The sequence below is a fragment of the Lepisosteus platostomus genome, chromosome 2, assembly GCF_059453375.1.
Source record: "Lepisosteus platostomus isolate fLepPlt1 chromosome 2, fLepPlt1.hap1, whole genome shotgun sequence".
Taxonomy (NCBI): domain Eukaryota; kingdom Metazoa; phylum Chordata; class Actinopteri; order Semionotiformes; family Lepisosteidae; genus Lepisosteus; species Lepisosteus platostomus.
The window spans coordinates 59,969,602-59,982,014 of record NC_142612.1 but is presented as its reverse complement, the minus strand read 5'-3'; the positions used below and the strand labels follow the sequence as shown (position 1 = coordinate 59,982,014).

General features: G+C 42.7%; 1 protein-coding gene across 1 annotated transcript in view; it reads right to left on the bottom strand.

Annotated features, from left to right (window-relative positions):
- Positions 1 to 12,413, bottom strand: part of egfem1 (EGF-like and EMI domain containing 1) — a 96,108-nt gene that overhangs the window by 20,341 nt on the left and 63,354 nt on the right. Inside the window, exons 12-23 of the mRNA XM_088610704.1 lie at positions 12,249 to 12,371; positions 11,251 to 11,427; positions 10,488 to 10,619; positions 7,937 to 8,065; positions 6,392 to 6,520; positions 5,996 to 6,130; positions 5,703 to 5,837; positions 4,544 to 4,669; positions 2,831 to 2,962; positions 2,208 to 2,336; positions 1,393 to 1,524; positions 946 to 1,074 (exon numbers count right to left, since the gene is read on the bottom strand). Of these exons, the coding sequence (XP_088466830.1) occupies positions 946 to 1,074; positions 1,393 to 1,524; positions 2,208 to 2,336; positions 2,831 to 2,962; positions 4,544 to 4,669; positions 5,703 to 5,837; positions 5,996 to 6,130; positions 6,392 to 6,520; positions 7,937 to 8,065; positions 10,488 to 10,619; positions 11,251 to 11,427; positions 12,249 to 12,371 (1,608 nt within the window). The remainder of the gene's footprint in view (positions 1 to 945; positions 1,075 to 1,392; positions 1,525 to 2,207; positions 2,337 to 2,830; positions 2,963 to 4,543; positions 4,670 to 5,702; positions 5,838 to 5,995; positions 6,131 to 6,391; positions 6,521 to 7,936; positions 8,066 to 10,487; positions 10,620 to 11,250; positions 11,428 to 12,248; positions 12,372 to 12,413) is intronic.

Genomic DNA, 12,413 nt, shown 5'->3' with positions numbered 1-12,413 from the left:
GATTGCTTCCAGATCTTTCAAATAAGCTCCCTGAGCACCACACAGACAGACGCTATTAGTAAATTGCTATGCTACCTCTTGAACTGCTTAACTTGTGACAGGAGAGTCTGAAACACTCCCATTAGGACCAGAAGGAGATTTAGTGAACAGAATCACACACGGTACTGACTTTTCATGACTTTCCAACAGAATGGTATGAAAGGGGACTTAAATCGGACCTCCAGGTACCAGCGTTCAGCAGGTTTTCAAAGATTATGGCTGCTTGTGACTGAAGAATGACATGTGAATTGACTTTATTTAAGTACTTAAGATGAAAATGAAACCACAGAGCCCTGGGCCCCTTGAGGACTGGAGCTGGCTGTCCTGGGTACAAGTAATCTCTCTGCTATTTTTTTCTAAGGACATTTTACTTTAGTTCCACTTTACCTAGGGATATTTGGTGTTAAGGTTGTTTTGCCGTTACAGTGGTTAGTATTGCTGCTTTAGAACACTGGGTCTTGGGTTCAATGCTGGACTTGGGGTGCTATCTGCACAGAGTTTGTATGTTCTCCCTGTGTTTAAGTGGGTTTTTTCCAGGAGCTCCAAAAGATGTACTGGTACAGTCAAATGACATACTGGCAGGTTAATTGTCTTCTGGGAAAATTGGCCCTGGTGTGTGTTTGTTTGTGCTGTGATCAACTGGCATCCTGTCCTAGGTGTATCCTGCCTTGTGCCTGTTTCTTTCCAGGATAGACTCTGGCTGCCCACAACTCTGAATTGGATGAAGTGGTTAGGGAATGGGTGGTTGTTTTGACACTTAATCTGCCTTGGTATTTTAAGTTCCAACAGGAACTCTGAACTATGTCATGAAATTGCTGAGGTTTTCACTGTGAATTTTCCGTTTTGTTTCTGTTTAGTTGGATGTGCAAAACTAGGATACGTAAACACTGAGTCTCTGTAACTTACGCCGTTCACAGAAGGTGCCAGCCCAGCCTTCCGAGCATGTACAAGCCCCACTGACATGATCACAGGCAGCTCCATTCTCACACTGACAGCCGAAGTTACAGCCAAGACCGTAGGTACCATCAGGACATTCTGAAAGCAGTACAGATTCGACAGTACAGTATGAAACAAAGAACACACTTCACGAGTAGGAATTGTGACACAAACTTCCACAAAATGCCTGTAGATGGCAGCCTTTCACTGGAAATGCTTACACTGCCAGCAAGAAAATAAAACAGTTCTGCAGAAAATTAAAGCTGATTTGTATAAAGAATCGTGGTTATTACAACTGTAATTCCCTTAAATTAGAAGAAAAAAAAACTATGCATTCTCTTTCATTTGTGTAAAACTTGAATTGTAAATAAACAAAGAAGACAGCGTAATGAATCAATTTTCAGGAGCAGAGTTTACTGTTTTGGCAGTGGGCTCCAGTGTAGCCGGCTTCACACAGGCAGTGTCCAGTCACTGGGCTGCAGCTCAAGTCGCTGTGCTCACACTCACACCGGCTAGCGCACTGTCGACCCCAGTAGCCCGGATCACAGGCTGAAAATAAAAGAAATGCTAAGATTTAAAACCCTGGAATAAAAGTACCAGCTTTTATTGAATTTACCATCTGGTGGAAGGGCTTACAGAGGGCACAGTGGTGCAGTGGTTATCATTGCTGCTTTGCAGTGCTGGGGGCCCTGGGTTCAACTCTGGACCTCAGATGCTACCTGTGTGGTGTCTGCATGTTCTCTACATGTTTGTGTGGGTTTCCTCCGGGTGCTCTGGTTTCCTCCCACAGTCCACAGACACGCTGGGTGGGGTAATTGACTTTTAGGAAAACTGGCGTTGGTGTGAGTGTGTTTGTGTCAATGTGCAATGGACTGGAGTCCATGGTGTCTCCTGCCTCCAGCCCAGTGCTTCCCAGGATAGGCTCTAGGCCACTATGACCCTAAGTTGGATGAGCAGTTATTGAAAGCGATGTGTTGAAAAGGCTTAGAAAAGGTGTTACAAGTTCAGACGTCTTATCTTACAAACAAACAACATCAACATAAAAAACTAACAACGTATCATTTATAAAAGACGCATCAAAGGACAATGCCTTTGATATTTCCTTCATGAAAACGAATGGAATGATGTATCATGCTGAATAATTTTTAACTACAGGGGTGGATCAAAACACTTCCTTAAGGTTTTCACATTAAAATGTGCTGTGAAAAAGAAGACTTTCCTGCCACACTCACGTCTTTTGCAGCCATGTCCAGTCCACCCCGGGGGGCAGGCACACTGCCCGGTCACAGGGTCACACTCAGCGTTGTTATTACAGTCACAGAGAAACAGGCAGCCAAGCCCATAGTACCCACTGGGACAAGCTGTTGAACAGGAAAAGTATTCATGGAATGCAACTGGTCACTGAGGTTCAAGTTCAAGAAAATATTATCATCTGGCATTTTTTAGCCTTCTAAGCTCATACTTTATTTGTATTAATATACAGTATACAATGTCTTTACAATAATACATGTATAATGCATATTCTGTGATTTGGTTGATTTAAACACACAAAACATCAACCAGAAATTAGCAGGAGTATTAATATGAATCTGTGCAAATCATAAAAAGCCATTGCTGTCCATCTGGAAGCAGAACTAAAAAAAAATCTCTTTACTGGAAAATGTGTTTATTATTTATTATTTCTTGAACGGATTACTTCTATGTGGTCTGATTCAAAAAAAAAAGTTTTAGCAAGTGTGGACATTTGCTAGCAAAAATAGCCAATTTACTTCCAAAATCACTGTTAGAGTGAAGATATTCGTAAGTTGCTGAATTAAATAAAGAGAGCCAGAGGCAATTCTTAATTAAGACTTACTCTTTTCACAGTACTTTCCGCTGTACCCTGGAGGGCACTCACAGTTTCCAGTCTCTTTGTTACAAGTGCCTCCATTCTCACAGGTTCCACATGGAAAGTGACAGTTTATACCCCACCACCCTTCAGGACAGGCTGTGGACAAAACCCAAGACAAGTCATGTTGCCCAGTGACTTGAAACCACTAACAAACCAAAGAACTAGTAAAAAGCCAGCACATTGCGGTCTCTGCTCTGACTTTTTAAAAAGTCTAGTATGGCTACCCCTACATGATGTAAAATAAAGGTCTGCTCATTCTGTCTCCTACAAGCACAACCTCATGCTTACAGTATCTTTTCCAAACCGACTGGCAAACAGGTGAAATGCAGAAGTGCTCAAATTTGTGCCCACATACTGTAGCTTTCTGTCTTTTCACAAATCAGCCAATAATGCGTCTAAGGATGATAAAGCTGCTTGAGAAAAAAAGAGCAAAACTGCAGCACTAAGAGGGATTCTACTGTATATGTTTCTTATCTGAGAGACCAGTTTTGGGCTTTAAGTCTCACAAGAGATTGTTTTTTTTAAATCAGAATAGCCTATTATTTTCATTCCCTCCTACTTTAGAATGACTGTGTGTTTATCACGTATCGGCTTGCAGCTATGAAGCCCACACAGTGAGTGAATAAGGAAGTGCAGACAGATTCTTCCATCCCACCACCTTAGCGCCACTGGTCTTGTAACACATCACATGTGGCAAAGCCCTGTTGCAGGTGTATCTGTCACTGACAGCACTGCAATCACCCAGGAGGCCACATGGAGTGCTCTGTTGCTGGGAGCTGAGCTTATCCCACCTGCTGCTTGGGGAGTCCTAGTCACAGTCAGCTAGTGACATGGCTAAGCTGAAATACAGGTACCTGAATCACAAAGCTCAGCCTACGCTGGGCAAGAGCCTTTTTACTGGGTGAGCCTGTCAGGAGTCCCCTTCCAAGGGATTTGAAGTCTGTTTAGTTTGTAAGACTGAATAGCAGACACATTGTTTCTTAAATTTGAAATCATGAATTACTTCTGCATTTCATACTCCCATCCAGATTATCCACTGAAGGTGCGTCAGCAGAGTGAGTGTCAATGCGAAGCCTTGGACAGTCACCCATACAGTGAGCTCCATAGTGCCTAACAGGAGGCCCTGAGTGGACGAGCATGTGCTTCTCATTGCAAGCTTACAGATGTGCAAGCCAGCCAGTACTAGTGGTAGTTAGTGACACAACTCAGGCTCGAATCGGCACCGTCTGGATTATAGGGCTCATCCAGCTCTCCAAACCAGCCACTTAACTATTTGAGTCACTCAGAAGCCTCTAGATTAATTTTGAATTTATTTTAGCAATTTGTACTGTTGTGAAGTCAGCAACATGAACTCGAATGCTGAGAACAGAGACAGCTGGTAACCTGCTCCTGTGAATGAGTCACCCAAAAACACAACAGCAGAGGTCTTTAAAGGTCAGTCATCGTGATGAGGCTGCTGCATATTCTCTCAGTATACTGGGGAAAATGTTAGTGAAAACAAATAATGTGCTAAATTAAGTTATTTCTAAATCCAAGATCTTAGATTACCTGCACACTTAACTGCACCCCATCTGCAAACACAAGAAGTGCATTAGATTAACTTGAGAGCTAAAATGGCAAAACAAATTGCTAATAATCTCTTCAAAGCAACATCTGTCTTCCTCCTGTCTTCCTCACCCTTTTCGCAGGCTGAGCCAGTCTTTCCAGGAGGACAGACACACAGACCGGTCTGGGAATCACACGGAGCCCCACCACAGTCACAATCTTCTTGGCAGTTCACACCAAACTTTCCCAGCTCACAGGCTGCAGAAATGGCAAAGACAGTCACACCTGACAGAACATGTTGCCTTAAAAGGCACAAGCAAATCTCACATTCTAAAAGTGCCATTGGCTATTACCTTAAGATACCAAACAAGAGAATACATTACTTCACAACCTAATTGATCTTCAGCTTTAGATGCCTTTGCTAAAATAGGCACTTAAAAATCTATATATTATCTATATATTTTAAAAGCTGTAGTTTCCCTTTGAAAAGTCGTAAGCTTGCACAATCTGGACAGATAAATTCTAAGCAGTGTAATATTCTCCTGTGCTTGAAATTTTTCAAGTCTTGATATCTGTCAGAAAAATGACAGGAGTAAAAGACTCCAAAAACAATTATTCTAAATATGGTGCTAAAGTTTATATAGTATTCATACACTGACTTAAAACAACTATTATGAATAGCTGTTATTTAGTATGTATTTTCTTCAGTATCAAAACGGGGAAAGGAATGACTGTTTACAAACTTACTGTATCTGACAACCTGCCTTAAAGAGATGGATGATTTGTTTGCCTTAAAACTGATTCCAAAAACAATCTGGATAAAGCATTAAGTCAAGACCCTAATGTTATCTTTGATCTACTTTGGGGAAATGGTATTATAGCAAAACCAGAACAAAAAAAAGCTATTAAATATCCCTTCCGAGTTTGGAGTCCCTAAAGTTCAACTGGATGCAACTTTCCATTCGAAAGCAGGGCCAGAAACGATCAGGTTTTTCATTAGAGCCAGAAACAGTCTTTATAAAATTGCAGACTTGAGACACTGCACGGTATTCATTATTGCATTACGAAGTTTGAATTTAACAATTGTGTTATTCTATTGGAATAAGAGATTTGTTCATTTCCAAAATGCTGGAGGGCGTATACTGTAATTTGTTTCCAAAGCCCAGTAAGTGCACCGGGTGGCTTTCGGAGTGGAATCGCGATAAGCGAGAGCTAATGTAAGGATGAGCAACGCCTGTTAAGAGCCTGAGTTCCTACTGCTTCCTTTGCTCCACTCTGTTAGGGTACTTACACAGTTGGCACCTCTCCCCGTGAAACCCTGGAGCACACCGCTGATTGCATTTCCCGGTCTGACCATCACACGACACCCCGACGGCGCAGTCGCACCTCAGCTTGCAGCCAGCGCCAAAAAATCCCGTCTCACACTCTGTCGAAAACCGCCTTGATTAGGATGGTAGTGATGATAATGCGAGAGCTGCCGTTGATAGTGATGATGGCTGGACTGTACACCAGTCAGGTTAGTCATACAGTGGGAAACATGGCCTTGAGAATTAACGGGAAAAACATTTGGTAAACATTTGGTACCTTTCTGGCACTTGTCACCATGGAAACCAGGCCTGCAGGTACAAGACCCATTTCGGGCGTCACATCCCTGGGAGTTCTCCACCACACAGTCACATTCCTCCGAGCAGCCAGCTCCGTAGGCCCATCTGGGACACGCTGTGGCCAGCAAGAGGGCAGATTCATGGCGCACACACACAAGAGTACCATATGGTGTTTAATCAAAGGTGTAAATACTGTACATTGTATTCAGACTTGGTCACATTTTACTGCAGGAATTCCACAATATCTCCCACCCAACCTTAGCGTCACCCACAGTCTCATACCCAACCACAATACTGTATGTTACAGTCAACCATAACGTTCATAGACTGCTTGTTTTCCACAAGTGTCTGTAATGCAGCGGACTCGGCTACTTACGCAAGTGGCAGAAGAGTCCGTAAAGCCCAGGGTCGCAGAGACAAGCACCATAGAGCCTGTGGCAATAGCCGTTGTTGGGACAGTTGCACCTTCTGTCACAGCTTTTTCCATAAAAGCCCTTGGGGCAGCCTAACAAACACAGTGAAAAACCACTCAGCTCAGAATTCAAATGCTACTTCTAACAGATGATGGCTATAACAGAAGTCCGGGAGGAAGGTTAGATCCTAATCTCACACACATCCACTTGCCTGCGGAAAGTTTTGCACCCAGGACTGCCTTTCACATATCTGTCCTGCACCCTCTCGGCTAGGCTGCCATTCCCTCAGCTAGCCAAGTCACGCCAAGCACGCTCCACATACTTCATCCCTCTTACGCATTCATAAGGATATTAAACTACTGAATTTTACACGCTTCAGATTTCAAACTCAAAGTCACCTTCTCATTTCTTAAGTTTAAGTGAACTGTTAGAAGTATTAGATGCTTCATTAAAAATTCCTGATACTCAATCATTATCAATTATTATCAACATAATGTAACGCAACGGGGGCTCAGGCGGGCGCCCTTGCCGCATCTGGTCGGCCCCTGCACCGTCCGGGGCTCGAACCCGGGACTTCCGCGTCTCTCTGCAGCGACCTAGCCCCGTGAGCTAAAGAGAGATCTCTCTACAGCCCAGTAGCTGTGGTCGTGCTATCACAGGGAAGGGCGGTGACGTCACCCGCTCTGGTACGCCGGCTCTTACACAGCGCCTGTCGGCCGTAAGCGTTACACTCTCCCCCGCTTAAATCGCCGTCCCCGGCGAAGGGCTATCCCGCCCCGCTTCTGACACCAATGTAACGCAACGGGGGCTCAGGCGGGCGCCCTTGCCGCATCTGGTCGGCCCCATCCCGACTGGAGGCTCAAACCCGGGACTTCTGCGTCTCTCTGCAGCGACCTAGCCCCGTGAGCTAAAGAGAGATCTCTCTACAGCCCAGTAGCTGTGGTCGTGCTATCACAGGGAAGGGCGGTGACGTCACCCGCTCTGGTACGCCGGCTCTTACACAGCGCCTGTCGGCCGTAAGCGTTACAATAATAATAAAAGTATGTTATATTATTCTAACATTAACAATAAAACTTCTTACTTTCATTTTATGTTACCTGGGCCATACTTTAATGATTTCTATTCACCTCCTTCCAATGATATCCTGTTTTTGTTGAATTACAAATGTATACACAGTTTTTAAAGCCAAAACTTTTAAAAAAATCTTGACTGCCCACCGTTGGGTGGAACAAGTTAAATGTTACCAAAAACTACAAATGTGTACAAAAGACATGACACAAGCACTTACTGTATACTTATACTAATGGCAACTGATTGCAAGCTGGAGGTCAATATCTCAAAGCTATGTCAGTAATACTGTATATGCAGCTGCGATGTGTGATATCTAAAGAAATGGCAAAAATATATCACAGTGATTCCTATGAGTGGTAGAGTTGTACTGGAATTGCCTTTCAGCCTACTGGCTTAAACAAATCCTCCATGTGACTAAGAGGGGAAAAGGTTCTTACCATCCTGACAGAACTCTCCATGAACTCCTGGGGGACAGCGGCATTTTCCTGTCACAGAGTCACAGGACCCTCCATTCTGGCATCTACAGATGCTGTTACAGCCCTTCCCAAAGGTTCCCTGTGGACACGCTGGGTGAAAAGGAAGACATGAACTACTGTAGATGTTAAGTATCCTGCAGCGTCATTGGAAAAGTTCAGTAACATTTTTACACTTTCCAGCTGTGAGCTGACTTAAACAGAATCTGAGGTCTGGGAAGGAAGCAGGTCTTTTACTGATTTTTTTCTTCCATTTTTGAATTTCTAGAAGACACTAGTGCATTAGTCTTATTTACTTAATGAATGAATCCAAAAAGACTCATAAAACGGGTGACATGTTATGCTGCAGAGCTTGCAATGTGTCACGCCCTCAGTAGCCAGAGGGTGCTCCTTCTCTGTCCTGTCTCTCATTTCCAATTCTCTGCTGTCCTTCCGGTGTTTTTCTCTCTCTGGGGCTGTATATTTCCGGGTCTTTCATTCTGCCTTCGCTCAGTATTGACGTTCGGATTTCCTGAGATCCGCCTAGCACCAGGTCGCCCCACGTCCGCTACCTGAGGGCATAGGTTTCTATACGGCATTCCCTGAGCAGCTGAGCCCGGGCTAACCCCCGTCTCGCAGCTACGCATAGGGTCTTTTCTCTCTCCTGCCATTCCACGGTTCGTCCCTTCCGACATCCGTGACAGCAATGGTTAGCATTGTTGCCTTGCAGTGCTGGATCCCTGGGTTCAATTCAGTTCCTGGGCTCTGTGTGAAGTTTGTGTGTTCTCATGTGGATTTCCACTTTGTGCTGATTTCCTCCCACAGTCCAAGGACATGCTGGCAGGTTAATTGGCTTCAGTAAAATTGATGGGTGTGTTTGTGTCTGCCCTGCAACAGAGTGTTGTCCCATCCAGGGTGTTTCCTGCCTTGTACCGGTGGCTTGCTGGCATGGGCTACAGCTCCCCAGCCTCTCTATACTGGATAAAGTGGCTAGAAAATGGATGGATGGATTCATAATTTCCTTAAAAACATATAATAAAAAGAAGGCCACTTGGCTACCCATTTGGTAACTAAGATAACAGGTTGTCTGCTTCAAACACATGTACAACTCTTTGACCCTTCGTGAAAAGGAGTGTGTCTGGCTTTCAAGACTATATGCTGTACCTAGAGACTTTGAGGTCCCGTGATTCATGTCCATAATTTTGTCTAATGCAAAACAGCAAACTGTACTACTCTTCTGCTACCCTTTAGTTTTATCAGAGGACTTTTCTGAGTACAAAGAAATTTCTGAGTACATCTAAAATGTGACATTAAACATGGCCCATACATTGTTACCATTGGCTGAAAATTTATCCCAGTGCTAGTGAGATCAGCGACTATTTATCATAACCATATTATTTGGACTTTTGAAGGAACCTTTAGATCAGAGACTACTGTTCTTTGGTCTCAGTAGATACTGTAAGTTACTTGTGTGAACATAAGTCTTTCCCTCCCTTTTCTGGATTAGATTAATCTCTGAGTATTTGAGTTTGAAAGCTTAAGTGTATTGGCACAGTCATAAAACCAATTACAACTAACCCAGTCCATATGTGTGAGAAGGAAACAATATCAGACTGTGTTTTTATTTTAAATTCTGTAGAGAGGCCTGTAATAATCTTTTTATGAGTGTTAATTCTATTTTAGAACTTAAAACGTTCTCTTTCCCCTCTTTTATCTGCTCCACAGGAAAAGTGTACAACATTACTTCATTAATTGTATGAGCAAATTTATTCAGATGTGAAACTGGTAGGACTTTTGAATAGCAAAATGTGCATATTTCCACAATTCTACTACTGGCAATAGTTTATGTTACTGCAGCTAATTAATCAATGTGTCTCTTTTTAACAAAAGCTCTTTGATTTAATATGCAAAACTGCATGTCATGTTCCAAGCAATTGGTAAGTTTTTGTTCTATGGATAACTGTGTTCTGTTCAAGTTCAACAATGAACTTAATTTTCCCAAATAAAGAAAATGACCGAATCAATCACAAGATTAAGTCCCTGGTTAAAGCAAAGACAAGTTGTTGGGATCGTTACAGAGAGAAGGTTTGAAGAGAGAAGGTTTCTCTCTTCCTCAAATTGCCTAATATGAAAATGCTTCATATTGTTATACCATGCTATTGGTTCAAAAAAACTGAAATGCACAAGTCTCTGAAATATTCTACATTAGTGTGGGAAGCGATTTAGGGGGGAAAAAGTAATTAATGACACAAGGGAAGATGTTGTTCCACATAATTAGATGACGTTTTACAATGAACATGACCTAAGGTATTTGACAGGAAGTTCAGGATATGACTTGTTTGTTTTTCTGTTTTTTATGAACATTCTCTCTTCTTTTCCTGAGTTCTCAAACATTTCCCTTATATATGTGTGTTCTAGATATATAATTTTTGTGGCGTTATAATTCTAGGTATGAAAAAGGACACCCTTGGCTTATCACACACAGTTGCTATTCTTACAGTGGTGTTTACAACCCTTTTATACATGAAGTGCTTACTTTCATTGCAGATAAGTCCAGTCCATCCTGGAAGGCAGTCACACCTGTCTCTGTCTGCACTACAGACGGCATTGTTGGCACAGTCCTCACAGCTCAAACTGCAGTCATCTCCAAAGGTACTATCGAGGCATACTAGAATACATTGAAAACCCTTTTTAAACACAGTCACTGCTCTTACATGAAAGGCACAGTTATACTCCATCACAAATGCCTTCATAGTAATTTTATATTCTGGACATAGTGTAACCAAGTGTTGGAAAAGCAATGAAACTGGAAATATGTAAAGGTCATTTTATAAGTTGTTGATATACAGAAAAGACACATTGCTGTTCCAGATGAAAACCTACAGGGTGATATGAAATGCAGAGGGTATAAATAGGGGCAACTATCTCAAAGGTTTGCATGATTTTCCCATACCACTAAATAAAAAATTTGCTACAGAACACAACATGTTTTGTTTCAAAAGGATTATATCCATTGACTACAAGAAGACTAAGTAAATTACTGAAAAGCAGGTACAGTAAAGGAGATGAAAAATGGTGTCCTTGACATTTTGCCTGACACGCATGGATTAACCCCTAAAAAGTTCCCTTGCAATTCCAGGACTACTGGTGTGTATTCAAATCCATTCTGTTCTACCACTATTGAACCTGGCCTCCAGCCTCTCAGTAGTGGAAAAATGTTGCCTCCTCTACACCTGCTAAAGCACAGCAGTGGAGCCGAGTTTGTAATCCTGTGACATCTAAAGAAACGGTTCTGCTACCAATTTTGCTGACGAGAGACAGTTCTCCCCTGACATCCCCTTCCTCTTCGTAGTCATAGGGGGAGCGCAGAGCAGCAGTGTAGTGCAGGAGCTGGGGGGCCCGGCGAAACAGCAGATCAGGCAAGCGCACCACCTCCAGGTCCTCCTCCTCTTCCTCTAAGTCATCATCGTAAAGTGCTGGAGACAGACAGCTGTTGTTAGGCACGCATCACAGTGTGGGAGCCATGTGCAGCTAGAAGCATCTTCCCTTTATCCCTTGTAATCCTACTAGAAAGCTCAACATTTATTTTGCTGGTTCGTTTATTTTAATGAACAGAGTGTGCTGTGAATCTGAAAAACACATAGATGAAAACACATGGTAGTGCATTGCTGATATTCAATCTACCAGCATAAGAACAGTTGCAGTCAAGAGGCCATTCAGTCCATACAGGCCATATGGTAGGTAGTAGCTAATGGATCCAAGCATCTCATCCAGCCATTTCTTAAAAGATGCCAGATTATGAGGTTTGTTCCATATTCCCACAACCATTCACATGAAGATGTTCCTCATGTTCTCAGTAAATGCACTTCCATTAAGTTTCCACTTGTGACCTGAAAGCTTTGTTTTCCGTACCACTGAGGTGAAGACATGAACTGCTTCCCAGTCCTCAGGAATAATGAGATATATTACTTTATGAGGCCATTACCACAATTTTGAAATGAATGAGTTACTTCTGTGGAAGCACTCTAATCTAATACTCTAGTCTTTTGGTAGGGAAGGATAAAATGAACTCTGAACAGCTTATTTCAGGGCTAATTATATTTGATCTGTCTTTGATTTTGGGTAAATATTCCACTATACTTTTAGCAGGTGAATACAAAGCATGAGTATTGCATACAGTGCAAAACTGTTCATGTGTTATAATCTGAACGATAGGTCCCACAACAAAACTGCATCTCTACCGTTCTCTGTTGATCTCCCCTTTACACTCCCACTCTTGAGGAACAGCGGTTCTTACGGATGCATGACCTCCTGTCAAAATCCAGTTGGAATCCCCCCTGACAGGAGCACTCAAAGGATCCCAGGGAATTGATACAGATGTGATCACAGCCAGCGCTCTCGGCCAAACATTCATCCACGTCTAAAAACAGAGGACCGAATTGTACTTTCCTTTATACAAGGC